Genomic DNA, 14,290 nt, shown 5'->3' with positions numbered 1-14,290 from the left:
GGATCTGGAAATCGGGAAGGCCAGCTGGGCAGAGGCCCAAACTGCTTTAAAGTCTGAGTACATGAGAGACCTTGGCCCTCTTCTTCCTGTTTTTACCTCAGCATTTCTCAAAGTATGGCCCCTACTTCAAAATCACCTGAAAAAACTGTCAAAGTGCAGTTCCCAGGCACCTCCTCAGCCCCACCTAGTGCAAAGCTCACCAGAGGATTCCTTTGCCCACCAAAGTTTGAGAGCATTCATTAAAGCTCCGAGAACAGCACCAAGAGCATATGTTCAGGAAGTATTATTATAGATGCAAAATGCTGTCTGGAACATACTGTCTTGTTTACCAGAATGTGAAGACACACCTGAGAACCTGAGCTATACTGAGCACGCACATCGCTTCATATACTTTCGTGTCATTTGTGAAGACAGAATATGTGTGGGTGTCCATGAACAGACAGGAGGAGAGTAGAAGAAACAGAATCTAAAAGACAAAGCAAGCTGGCTTTCTAAGAGCCTCCGAGGAACTGATGACAAGGACTCAGTTCTCATCCCACTGCCACTTTCCAATTATAAAATTCACTAAGGAGGGAGGGAAGGTGGCTGCTCTGGCCCTGCAATTACAAAGCACATCTTCACGATCTGCAGAACTCCTGCTTCCTTTGCTGTCAGCAGGACAAGAACACAGGATTATACCTGAGTTGGAGTTTGCAGTGAATTACTCCCACTCCTCTCCTGGGTTCTAAGAGCAGGCACAGCGGAAGAGCTGGCAGAGAAATGTGCATTTGGAGGCAGCTAATGGAAAACACACCATGGGTCCATTAAAAGCAACATCGCCCGCTCATCCCCCAAACCCCGCACGCTCCTCTTCTGCCCACTGCTAAAACACTCTGCTTCCGGTAAAGGTCCAGGCTTCTAGAATCTGAGGGTGACACACAGGTACAGTTTGAAGAAAACCCAACTTGGGATGTGAGCTGTGGACAACGCCAGGGTACACTCCTTCTTACCTGACATTCACTATGCCAACGATTTCCTTCGATAGGAAGCGAAGAATAAACGCATTCAAGACAAAGGTGATTAATCGAAACAACACCTACCAAAGAAAGACAAATACATAAGAATAAACTATATTAGGAAGGTTTACTTTGCTGAAATGAACACAAGATGGCTGTTCTTCTTAATGTAATGACATAAGAGGCTTTGTCAGAGAGATTCTTTCCAAAATGTTCAAGCGGTCTGTACTGCTTCTGAAATCTCATTCCTTGGGGTCTCTTGGCACTCGTGTGCCATGGTCAAAGAACCCAAGGTGCTTGGAAGTCTCCCTAGTTTACTGATAAGAAGAGGGAAGCCGTGACAGATTCACTGAATTTCTTCAGGTTCAAAGTCAGGCACTCCAGTGGGCAAAAAGGGAATTCTAGTTAGTGCTTCACAATGGCCCTCACTCCAACCTATTTAGAAAGAGCATGCGCTTAGCAAGTGGAAGTCTGCATGATATAGCAGACTTAGCAGGAATCATGGCGTCTAATGTCTCCTTCTTTTCTGCTTAGTAATACCTAAGGATCTGATACTGACGTTGAATCTCTTTCAACTTTAGTTTTGTCAATTAGGAAGCAGAAAAGGCTATATGCATTTACTGAATATTCGCCACTTTCCAGAGAGATGAAATATTTTTTAAACAACTGCAATAATATAAAACAGAGGGAAAAGGAAAACAGTCTAGCTAATGCCATTGGAAAAGGAAATGCCCCAAGATTTTCAAGCCTCTCAATTCAAAAAAACCACCTGAACAAAGAATTCTTCCCATGAGACAGAGAAAAACAGGTTGTGATTAAATGAGGTTGCCAAATGAGGATAATGGCTGGGGTGCAAGCCTCATTAAGTGACACCCCCTCTGCAACCTCGCAGCACCACAGGTGCAACTCAAGGGCACTCCAGTGCAAATGATGCAAATGACAGATCACTTCTGTGTCAAGCACTCTGAGTTACACATGAACAGTTATTATCTGGAAGATTCAACTGAAGTATGCCAATGGACCACAGTGATATTTCCCACAGTATATCTCTGGGAAAAGGTATGACCAAAAGGGACACTGCAGTCTAACATGGTCCCCAAAGTGTCACAAAGCAGCAAGGTCTCCAAAGCCAAGACATCACAATGTTAATCTTTATGGAGTCCAAGATGACCTTTTGAAAATCTCAGGAAAGCTCGGTAGCCTCTCCTGAGAAAGATGCAGGTACATACATAAGACACCAAATCCTGTATTCAGTTTTAGAGATTTGAAACAAATTCATGTAGCTCTTAACAGAAAAAGTTTTCTCAGCTCAGCATCTCAACTCACCATTTAGCTAAACTTGTCTTTGAATTTTTGTAAGCCTCAATTTTCATCCCCATCAAATGAGGCTATCTGTCTCACAGAGTTGATAACAAGGACCAAACAACACCATAGAAGTGAAAGCATTTTTGAAAAATGCATACAATAAAAGGAATTAATAATTTCACTATGGCTGGCTCAGAGTGAAGACAGGCAATAAACTCTCAAATTCTTGCAGAATAGAGTGTAATTGCAAAACTACTGTACCTCAAGTGCCTGCACTGTAATTTGAAAAAGCACACAAGATTGAATTAAAACACTCCAAAAAACCTAAACATTATGGCTATTACACACACACACACACACAGACTTCCTTCGTGGTCCAGTGGTTAAGACGCAACACTACCAGTGCAAGGCACATGGCTTCCATCCTTGGTTGGAGAACTAAGATCCCACATGCTGTGACCAAAAAAATAAATAACCACATAAACACATTTATGTTAACTTCAAAGTTATTGTTGCTAATAAACTTAATGTCTCAGGCCATATCCATACTTAATTGGCTTAAGTTAAGGTTTGAGCTAATGAAGCTGTAAGGTTGTTCACATTCCCCATATTTGCTCCATATTGTGGCCCTTCTTAGCAACATAGTCTTCATTTAACTTTGTAAAGGACTTAATAGTTTTTTCTAAAAAGCCCTTTCACACCTGTTAATTAGCTGAACCCTAAAAGCAACCAGGTAAATGCACAGGAAGCAAGTAAGTCTCAGATCAAAGGGTTTTGCCACACGAAAAGCAAATGACCCAGCCTGACCTTATGGCTAAGGCTATCAGACTCCTAGGCTAGTGGCTTTTCTGCTATGACTTGTTTTCTTTTTATGAAGCCAATCTCAGTAGTAAGATATCGTCAAAGGTTGAAGAATCAACATTATGGATAAAGTACTGAATTCAAACAGCTATCAATGTGCTGAAATAGAAAAGAAATACAACTAAGTAACTTGGGATTCACCTAATTTAGGGTTACATGAATAGCTAACTAAGTGCATATTTGTGCAAGGAATTCTACGTGCCTTACGTAACTCGTCTCATTTCACTCCTACAATAACCATTTTAAAAGTTTTTATTTTTTATTTTTTATTTTATTTATATTTTATTTTATTATTACCATAATAAAAACAGCTAAAATTTAGTAAGTATTTACAAAATGCCTAGTGACATTATGAGGTTGCATTATCATTCTCATTTAAGATGAGAAACTGATGACTGTAGAAGTCAAGAGATTTTCACCAAAGGCAGGCACTTAGCCAAGTGGCAAGGCCCTAACGTGAGCCCTGGTCTGCCTGATTCTTTCTCTCAACCTTCACGTGAAAAGCTGCTTCACTAAAATAAGGTGGAGAGTAGATTCAGGGCTTTTGTGAGTAAGGGTTGAAAGGCTCAAGGGCAAGACAGAGAAAAAATGAAACACATGAATGACCTGACTTCATGGCTAAATGACTTAGAATCACCAGGTTCTAGGGTTAAAAGAATCTTTACGACAACATTTGGATCAACTGGCATGTATCACATCTGACAGATGATAAAGATTAGGGCCAAGAAGAGTAAGTGATCTGTCCATGGTCATACTGCCGGAAGGAAGATGTAGTCAACATACTACTGTGTTAAGTAACAATTATCCATATAAGCCCAACCCAGTCTCACAGCAATCTTATGACCCAGGTACTGTTATTACTCCCATTTTATGAGGAGGAGTCTTGGGTCATGCAGCAAGCACATGATAGAACCAAGATTCCAAATCAGGCCTGTGTAAACCCAGGTCCCTGTTCTTAGCTATGCCATACTGTCTCTCTGAACTCAGTGGGGGTCAAAGTTTGAAAAAAATTGTTTGAGGTAAGGAGTGGGACATGGATAAAAACATAAACAAACAAACAAAAAAACCCTGCCTTAAAAAAAAAATATTCTAGAGCACCCAAGGCATCCCTCCCCTACAGCCATATGGGAAAAAGAATGCTCAAAGGGGAAAGTGATTTGTCTGCAGTCTCCCAGCTCTGGGCCCAGGTGTCCCCTCTCAGGCGCCACCGCCTCTTGCCAAACCCCTCCGTATTAGCTGTGTCCAAGCCGGAATAGGCTCTCAAGGGCCCGAGGGCCTCCCCGTGAACCCCGGCTGCAAGACGGGCTGGGGCCGGTCCCCCAGAGTACCTGAAGGAGCAGACCTGAGGAGGCCAACCGAGCCGCCTGGCCCAGCACCTCCCGGCTGCCCATAGCCTCGGCGCACGGGCTCTGTCATCAGGAAACGCCGCCGACAACCCACTTCGTCTCGAGAAGATGGCGTCACCGAGTGACTCGCTCGCTGATTAGCAGCTTTCGTACGGCGGAGGAGGGGCACTGGAAGATCTGGCCCTTTAAGGGGGCGGGAGTTGGGCTGTGTCAGTGTAGTTGCGCCGCCTCACCGCTCAGGTTTGTGTTAATGGGTGGTTTGTGTGTCTATCCCTCAGTTCAGTTCAGTTCAGTTCAGTCGCTCAGTCGTGTCCGACTCTTTGCGACCCCATGAATCGCAGCACGCCAGGCCTCCATGTCCATCACCAACTCCCGGAGTTCACTCAGACTCACATCCATCGAGTCGGTGATGCCATCCAGCCATCTCATCCTCTGTCGTCCCTTCTCCTCCTGCCCCCAATCCCTCCCAGCATCAGAGTCTTTTCCAATGAGTCAACTCTTCGCATGAGGTGGCCAAAGTACTGGAGTTTCAGCTTTAGCATCATTCCTTCCAAAGAACACCCAGGACCGATCTCCTTTAGAATGGACTGGTTGGATCTCCTTTGCAGTCCAAGGTACTCTCAAGAGTCTTCTCCAACACCACAGTTCAAAAGCATCAATTCTTCGGCGCTCAGCTTTCTTCATAGTCCAACTCTCACATCCATACATGACTACTGGAAAAACCATAGCCTTGACTAGACTGTCCTTTGTTGGCAAAGTAATGTCTCTGCTTTTCAATATGCTATCTAGGTTGGTCATAACTTTCCTTCCAAGGAGTAAGCGTCTTTTAATTTCATGGCTACAATCACCATCTGCAGTGATTTTGGAGCCCAAAAAAAGAAAGTCTGACACTGTTTCCACTGTTTCCCTGTCTATTTCCCATGAAGTGAGGGGACCAGATGCCATGATCTTCGTTTTCTGAATGTTGAGTTTTAAGCCAACTTTTTCACTCTCCTCTTTCACCTTCATCAAGAGGCTTTTTAGTTCCTCTTCACTTTCTGCCATAAGGGTGATGTCATCTGCATATCTGAGGTTAGTGATATTTCTCCCGGCAATCTTGATTCCAGCTTGTGTTTCTTCCAGCCCAGCGTTTCTCATGATGTACTCTGCATATAAGTTAAATAAGCAGGGTGACAATATACAGCCTTGACCTACTCCTTTTCCTATTTGGAACCAGTCTGTTGTTGCTTCCTGACCTGCATACAATTTCTCAAGAGGCAGATCAGGTGGTCTGGTATTCCCATCTCTTTCAGAATTTTCCACAGTTTATTGTGATCCACACAGTCAAAGGCTTTGGCATAGTCAATAAAGCAGAAATAGATGTCTTTCTGGAACTCTCTTGCTTTTTCGATGATCCAGCAGAGGTTGGCCATTTGATCTCTGGTTCCTCTGCCTTTTCTAAAAGCAGCTTGGACATCTGGAAGTTCACAGTTCACGTACTGCTGAAGCCTGGCTTGGAGAATTTTGAGCATTACTTTACTAGCTTGTGAGATGAGTGCAGTTGTGTGGTAGTTTGAGCATTCTTTGGCATTGCCTTTCTTTGGGATTGGAATGAAAACTGACCTTTTCCAGTCCTATGGCCACTGCTGAGTTTTCCACATTTGCTGGCATATTGAGTGCAGCACTTTCACAGCATCATCTTTCAGGATTTGAAAGAGCTCAACTGGAATTCCATCACCTCCACTAGCTTTGTTTGTAGTGATGCTTCCTAAGGCCCACTTGACTTCACTTTCCAGGATGTCTGGCTCTAGGTCAGTGATCACACCATCGTGATTATCTTGGTTGTAAAGATCTTTTTTGTACAGTTCTTCTGTGTATTCTTGCCATCTCTTCTTAATATCTTCTGCTTCTGTTAGGTCCATACCATTTCTGTCCTTTATCGAGTCCGTCTTTGCATGAAATGTTCCCTTGATATCTCTAATTTTCTTGAAGAGATCTCTAGTCTTTCCCATTCTGTTGTTTTCCTCTATTTCTTTGCATTGATCGCTGAAGAAGGCTTTCTTATCTCTTCTTGCTATTCTTTGGAACTCTGCATTCAGATGCTTATATCTTTCCTTTTCTCCTTTTCGCTTCTCTTCTTTTCACAGCTATTTGTAAGGCCTCCCCAGACAGCCATTTTGCTTTTTTGCATTTCTTTTCCATGGGGATGGTCTTGATCCCTGTCTCTTGTACAATGTCACGAACCTCAGTCCATAGTTCATCAGGCACTCTATCTATCAGATCTAGTTCCTTAAATCTATTTCTCACTTCCACTGTATAATCATAAGGGATTTGATTTAGGTCATACCTGAATGGTCTAGTGGTTTTCCCTACTTTCTTCAATTTAAGTCTGAATTTGGCAATAAGGAGTTCATGATCTGAGCCAGAGTCAGCTCCCGGTCTTGTATTTGCTGACTGTATAGAGCTTCTCCATCTTTGGCTGCAAAGAATATAATCAATCTGATTTCGGTGTTGACCATCTGGTGATGTCCATGTGTAGAGTCTTCTCTTGTGTTGTTGGAAGAGGGTGTTTGCTATCCCTATGCATCCGAAATAAATTAAATATTGTGACCATACTAAGAGACGCTGTTAAAGTAGCCAAAGCCCCTTCTCTAAAGCTCCCAGCCCATCCACTAAGAAACCCTACCTTCCCTGGCTTCATGTGCCAAAAGGAACAAACTATTCAAGGACCTGCATGAAAAGAGTCTGATAATTTGGCCTTCGCTTACAACATCACGGCCATGGTCCCCTGAATCAGATTGGACAAGACTGTCCCAGTTTTACAGCAAAAACACTGAGGACCAGAAGTTAAATTCAACATCTTCACATCTGTGATTTTGTGTAATCCTTTCTCAAGTGCTGAATACTGGACCCTCTTGTCAGAGAGGAATAAGGTGAGACCTGGAGATGTGAAGTGACTTGTTCATGTATATACAATTTCTACCTGGGTGGAGCAGACCCCAGAGTCCTGATCCTAAACGTGCCTCTCTTATCTACATACTACCAGTTGTGAGAACAGAGAAGTGCTTCATAAAACGTAAAGTGCCTAACACAGTCATTAGTGGTTCTGTCCATGCTATCATCTGCTGTGCAGGCCATGGAAAGTCCTATCTCTCTCTTTTAGGCCCTAGATGATTTGACCCCAACTTACCTTTCAACCACCTTTCACACTATCACTGCCCTTTGCCTGAAACTTTCTAGACTCTATCCTTTCAGATCCCTTACAGGCCCTAATGGGCCTTTGTTCTGCTGCTATCTCTGCCCAAAATGCCCTCTTTGAGGCACTACATACCCTCCCAGACTCCACTGTTTGTGAGTACAATAGCACCTCCTGTGGATTGAATGTGTCATCCCCAAATTCATATGTTGAAGCCCTAATTTCCAATGTGGTTGTAATTGGAGCTGTGGCCTTTGGTAGGCTCTTAGGTCATGAGAGTGGAGCCCTCGTGAATGGGGTTAGTGACCTTCCAAGAAGAGAAGAGAGAGGAACTCTCTCTCTGCCCTGTGAGGATATAGCAAGAAGGAGGCTGGCTACAAACCAGGAAGAGGGCTCTTACCAAGAACTGAACCAGCCAGCACTTTATCTTAGACTTCCCAGCCTTCAGAACTGCAAGAAATAAATTCCTATTGTTTAAACCACCCAGTCTGTGTTATTCTATTACAGCAGCCTAAGCAGATTAAGACAGCACCTGTAAAGCACTTTGTAACCTAGGCCTTGACCTAGGCTGCCTGCCCACCCCCTCAGACCTTAGGCTGGCAGGTGAGGTAGGCCCTGGCTCCCTTTATCTCCAGTAAAGCTGCTGCCTTAGCAGCCTAGCACAGTCTGGTTTGCAGTGAAGAGACTAGACTATGTCTAGACATCCCATGGGTTCCAAGAAGGCAGGAATGAAGGCCACTTGACTTTGCCTCCTGAAGCAGCGGCAGAGAAAGTTCCTAGTACACCCATGAGTGCTTCCTGACCTATTACTGCTGCTGGGAACAGACTATGGGGCTCAAGGACTGTGCACTCCCCCCAACTCCCATCTTGCCAGGTTAATCAAGCTCTGTCTTATGGCAGAGACTCAGAATGTAAGCTTTTGACTATTAGACAGAGCTGGCCCTGAATCCTCATTCTGCCACTCATGAACCAGGTAACCTCAATATGTCCAGCTATTAAATAGGGGATGTTATCTGTCTTGTGATGGCAAGTGTAAGGATTAAAGTAGACAAAAGTCTGGCCCTTCAGCAGCTTAAATTCTAGTGGAAGGAAGACTGGGGGTGGGGGGGGGGGAACCTAGTAAACAAATAATACAATTTCACAAAGGAATAAGTGCTATGAAAAAATGAAATAAGGTAATAGAGGCTCTTAGAAGGGAAGGGAGGAGTGCTGTTCTGGAAGGCAGAGCAAATTAGACATCCACTTGGAGAGGAGAGCAAAATGCTGAAGGGTTGAGCTATTCGGCCTGTGGGCTGAGATGTCCAAGGCCTTGACCTGGGCTGCCTGCCCACCCCCTCAGACCTTAGGCTGGCAGGTGAGGTAGGCCCTGGCTCCCTTTATCCCCAGTGAAGCAGCTGCCTCCTCCACAGCTCCTCCTTGGAGCACAACCAGCCAAGAGCTCTTCATGTCAACATACTCTAACCCTGGTCATCTGGGTGGGCTGAGTGACTAGGGAATCATTTCACTGGGAGCAAAGAAGCCAAGGAGGAAATTCTCCAAGGTAAGTCCAAAGTGAAAAGACTCCCAGGAGTCCAAGGTACAGACTCCAAGGCACTTCTGGGCAGGGAGTCAAAGGCCCTTTTCTCTCATTCCAGAGGATAGGATTTAGCAAGGAGGCACTGAGCAGATGCTCGGTGCCCAGAGTCATGTTTGGTACAAGGGTGTGTGGGAGAGAAAGAACTGTGATGAGAGTCAGTGAGCGCTGAGCACTAACTCCATGTCAGGTGCTCGTGGGAGCACCATACATGCATGCACTAACCCCTTCATTCTCTCAACAACTCATCGGGTAGGTGTTACAGATTAGGACTCTGGGAGAGCTGCAGAGGCTGAGATGCAGTGCGCTTGAAGTTCTCCCCCGCCTCAGCACTGAGCTGCTCCAAAGGCCTCCCCTCTGTTAAAGGTATTGGCACCAATGGGGCCTGGCACACTCCATAGTTCTTGTGCAGAGGGCTAAGCTCAGGGCTGGTGAGCTGAGACCTGTTGGCTATTGCCTATTTTATACCACCTGCAAGCTAAGAATAATTTTTAGAATTGTAAACGGTTAGGAAAAATCAAAAGAAGACTATTTCATGACACATGAAAATTTCATGAAATTCAGATTTCAGCGTCTACATATAAAGCTTCTTTTTTAATTAGAAAATTGGTATCATGTACATTTCTACTGTGTTTTCAAATTATTATTTTTTTAATTGAGGTATAGTTGACATACAATATTACATAAGTTTCAGGTGAATAATATAGTGATTCACATTTTTAAAGGTTATATTTCACTGATAATTATTATAAAATATTGTCTATATTCCCTGTCTTCTCATATATACTTATAACTCATTAATTTTTCTAATATTTATTTATTTATTTGGCTGTTTCAGGTCTTAGTTGCAGCATAAAGGGCCTTCATTGCATCATGTGGCACATGGGCTCTCAAGCCCATAGGCTTAGTTGCTCCAAAGGATGTAGGACCTCAGTTCCCCAACAAGGGATCGAACTCATGTCCCCAACATTGCAAGGCAGATTCTTACCCACTGGATCACCAGTGAAGTCCTAGCTCATTTATTTTATACATAGTAGTTTGTACCTCTTAATCTCTACCCCTATCTTGCCCTTCCCCACAAATAAAGTTTTATAGAAACACAACCACATCCACCCATTTGTTTACTTGTTGTCTATAGTTACTGTCCTACTACGGTAGCAGAGTAGTTTGGCCTGAAAAAGTGAAAATATTTACTATATGGCCTTTTAAAGAAAACGTTCGCAACTCTTGGTGATCAACATTGAGCTCTGGTGCCCAGCGTGCAGTGGACATTTCAATACCGATTGAATGAATGCATATATAAAATAATTTTTTAATTCAGTTAAAAAAATGTTTAAGGGTAGATGAGATTTATTAGCTCATGGCAAGGTCCAAAATGATTAATGATAATGGTGATAAGAAGAGTCCTTTCCTGGGGGTCCCTTGGTTTGGGGGACAACTGACCCCTGGAAGAACACTAGGCTGTAATTAGCTGTCATTGAAGGAGCTTTCCCCAGGTTTCCCCCCTCCCTTTTGCTCTTTGTGCCAGGTAGCCTCCCTGCCAGGGAAAGTGGACCTGAGCTGGCTATTTTATTACAAAGCTGGAGGGAGTGCCAGGGCTGTTGCCAAGCCAGTTAGACTCCTGGGGCATCAGAACAGAGAGGGAGGTGGCTGGTGGGTGGGGAAGCAGAACAGAAGATACAGCAAGTGGAGCCCTGGACCTCAGCTGCGTGAAGGCAGGACAGCAAGGCATGGTCCCATATACCAGCTACTAGCCCTGCCCTGCCAAGGGGTTCTGCTGCCCAGAGGATCTTCACCAGGGCCCTCCCTGCAAAAGAAACTCAAGAATCAGTCCCTCTCTCAGAAGTCCCTGGGCGTGAGGATTCAGCTGTATTACTAATAATCCATGTTTGCTGAGCCCAGGTAGGCACTGTGCTGCACATTTCTCTTTCATGATCTCATTTTACTCCCACAGCAGCCCCACAGGGTACACACTGTTATTATCCCCATTTTACAGACCAGGAGGCTGAGGCTTAGTAGGGTTAAGGACCTGCCTAAGGGCTAGTAAATGGCGGTGCCAGAATTTGCTCTGGGATGTGTGACTCTCAGACCCTTAACCAGGACTGAACCAGAGTGTTTATTGTGAGTGCTGAGTTTTGGGGCTTCACTTCAGCAGTTCTGAGTCAAAAAGACTAGGGTGGGCCTAGGAATATGCATTAACCTGGATGGTTCTGATACAGTGGACCAAGCTCTGGGAAGCACAGCCTGAGAGCAGATCTCCAGGCACCTTGGAAAATCTACCTCCTTTGGTGGGCTGGAAAATTCTGTCTGCTGAAAGCAAGCAAACTGAGTCCTGAGATCTGCTCCCAGGCCCGTCCAGCCCACAAGGAGTCTTGCTCTCAGGATTGGGGTGCAGTTCAGTGGTCAAGGCAGCAGGGACTGGAGGTAGGGCCTGTGTGAGGGCCTTGGGGAAATATTTTTTTGGCTTTTTTTTTATTTACTTAAATTTTAAAATCTTTTGACCACCTTGAATGTCCGCGAGATCTTTTTATTTCCCTGACCGGGGATCAAACCTGCACCCCTCAACTGGACCACTGGGGACATCCCCGCTTGGGAAAGATTTGTACCAGGAAGGGTGCACAGTGCACCCCCTGGGTCCCCGGGTCTGCCCAGGGCCTGGGGGTGAGCAGCCACAGGACCCTGGCTTTGTTGGCTCCTGTGGGCTTTGATTTGTGCAGAGATAAGAGAATAAATTGCAATGTCTGCTCATCAGTCTGCTTCATTTCAACTCAGTGTCTATTCCTGTGCCACCACTCTATGCTGAGGCATAAGGTATAAGGGAAGGTTTCCTGCTGGAGCCTGTTTTGAGCTGCACCTTGAAGGGCAAGAAGGCATGGTCAGACAGCGGGACAAGCAGGCAGAGAATGCAGAGGTGGAGATTGCCAAGCCCACTGGGGGACCCAGTGAGGTCCTTCTTCACTGGTCTGTGACCAGTGCACAGTTGGTGGCACTGAGAATAGCAAGTTCGTGGGTGTGAACGTGCATTTGTGAATGAAACAAATTCAGGCACATGCGTTCACATGCATGACAGGAGGTGAGTGTGCATCTGTACATGTGTGCAGATGTATTTGCCAGGGTCTGCCCTCAGACAAAGTCTGTGTGCACGCACATGCATACGCATGTGCTTGTGGGTTTATGTGTGAGCACAAATATGAAAGCTTGAGTGTTAGATCACGTGTATTGTACACAACCAGTGAACATATGGGGAAACAAATGTGTGCGTGCACGCAGGTATACATGGACGCGTGCCACCTCAGGGAGTCAGCCTTTGGACTTTCTGATTCTGGGTCTACGGTCCCCTTAAGTGTATTAATGGTTAATATTGTTTAGTCAGGACTCCACTTTTTGTGCATCACCTCAATTGATTTTCTCAACAATCTTACATGGTGGGTTTATAACAGTTATTTAGTAATCTTCTGAGTTATTATCCCATTTTACAGATGAAGAAACTGAGGCTTAGAAAAGTAAAGTGACTTGCTCTGGTGGCTCAGAGAGTAAGGAATCTGCCTGCAACGCAGGAGATTTGGGTTCTTTCCTGGATTGGGAAGATCCCCTGGAGAAGCGAATGACAACCAACTCCAGTATTTCTGCCTGGAGAATCCCATGGACAAAGAAGCCTGGGAGACTACAGTTCTTGGAGTCCAAAAAAGCCAGATATAACAGCAACAAACAACACATGGATGAAGAAACTGAGGCTTACAAAAGTAAAGTGATATTCTCATAGCTACCCAGCCAAAAGGCAGGAGAGCTGCGATTGAGCTCAGACTATCAGACCTCAAAGGCCTCCGCTGTATCATTTTATGCAAGCTGCTTCTTAGCAATTCACAAAGCTCCAGGGAGGAAATGCCTCGGGCACCCTCCTGCCCCTGGCCTGGGCCCGGCACAGACACTCAGGGCTTCTCACAGGCTAGGTAGGAAGGGGCTATTCCTGGGACCTGGGTCTTCTGACCCAGGGCTACACATGTAGAAAGGTCACACAGAGGTGAAATGGGGCAGTCTTTGTTTATCCAAAACCCCAAAGAATTTGGACCAGAGCCAGTGGAGGCCCTTATCCTGAGCAGTGATGTATTTCTTGCCCTCTGGAACAACAGCCCAGCATGGAGAGTTACCCTCAGGCTTTTCCAGCCCGGTTTCTTGAAGGCTGCTTGTCAGCACCTGTCCCTGAAAAAGGCAAGGATTGAGCCTGGGGACCAGAATGGACTTGGAAGCCAGGGCAGGCCCTTCTTGGCCCTGACAGCCTGTTGGTGGCAGTAGCACCAACTTGCATTCTTGTCTTTTTTTCTTGCATTGAGGGTGCAAGTGCCATGTAAAAACCAAAACAGACAATAATAATGTTTTAAAAAATAAGCCACATAGAATCATTTTTCTCAACCATTTGGAGATGACTGATCTAAATTCACATGTCTTTTAGGCAAGACAGTTTATTTCTCTGAGCCTCTGTTTTCCCATCTGTAAAATGGGGATGATAATAATACTTCCCCACGAATTATGATGAGAGTTACATGAGAGAATGAATGCAGATGTTTCCAAACTGCCAGGCACATCGCCTGAGAATGCTCAACAAATAGCTAGGAGTGTCATTTTCATTGCATTTGCATCAACAGCACTGACATCATTTCTCCCTGTGACCTTGGAAAAGCATTTGGACCTCCATCCTCCCCACCATAGAGATTATCTGGAGGTTTTTTTGGTTAGGCTTTTTGAGTATTTTAAAATATAACTTATTTTCATAATTCTATACCGTAAAATTCACCCCTTTTAAAGTGTACAATTTAATTGTAAATGAACTATATTTCAATAAAAAATAAGAAATAATGAAATAAAGTAAAACATAATATTAAAAAATAAAAAATAAGGTTTACAATTCAGTGGGTGTTAGCATTTTCATGGTTGGATGGCATTGTCCAACCTTCACCACTATCTCATTCCAGAACATTCTCATCACTCCCAAAAGAAACCCCAAAACCCTGTATTCATTAGCAGACATTCCTCTTTA

The 14,290-nt window shown here is 44.5% G+C and overlaps 1 protein-coding gene across 3 annotated transcripts in view; it reads right to left on the bottom strand.

Moving 5' to 3' along the window:
• Window positions 1–4,637, bottom strand: part of RFT1 (RFT1 homolog) — a 48,421-nt gene extending 43,784 nt beyond the window's left edge. For all 3 annotated transcript variants that reach the window (XR_009732534.1, XR_009732535.1, XM_061396685.1), the window contains exons 1-2: window positions 4,490–4,637; window positions 990–1,075 (exon numbers count right to left, since the gene is read on the bottom strand). Coding sequence is in view for 1 of the 3 variants with exons in the window: in XM_061396685.1 (XP_061252669.1) it covers window positions 990–1,075; window positions 4,490–4,552 (149 nt within the window). In the remaining 2 variants the exon portion in view is untranslated. The remainder of the gene's footprint in view (window positions 1–989; window positions 1,076–4,489) is intronic.
• Between the last annotated feature and the right edge of the window lie 9,653 nt (window positions 4,638–14,290).

Source organism: Bos javanicus, chromosome 22 (assembly GCF_032452875.1).
Source record: "Bos javanicus breed banteng chromosome 22, ARS-OSU_banteng_1.0, whole genome shotgun sequence".
Classification (NCBI taxonomy): Eukaryota; Metazoa; Chordata; class Mammalia; order Artiodactyla; family Bovidae; genus Bos; species Bos javanicus.
Note: the sequence above shows the minus strand (reverse complement) of the source record. Positions and strands in the feature narration are given on the sequence as shown.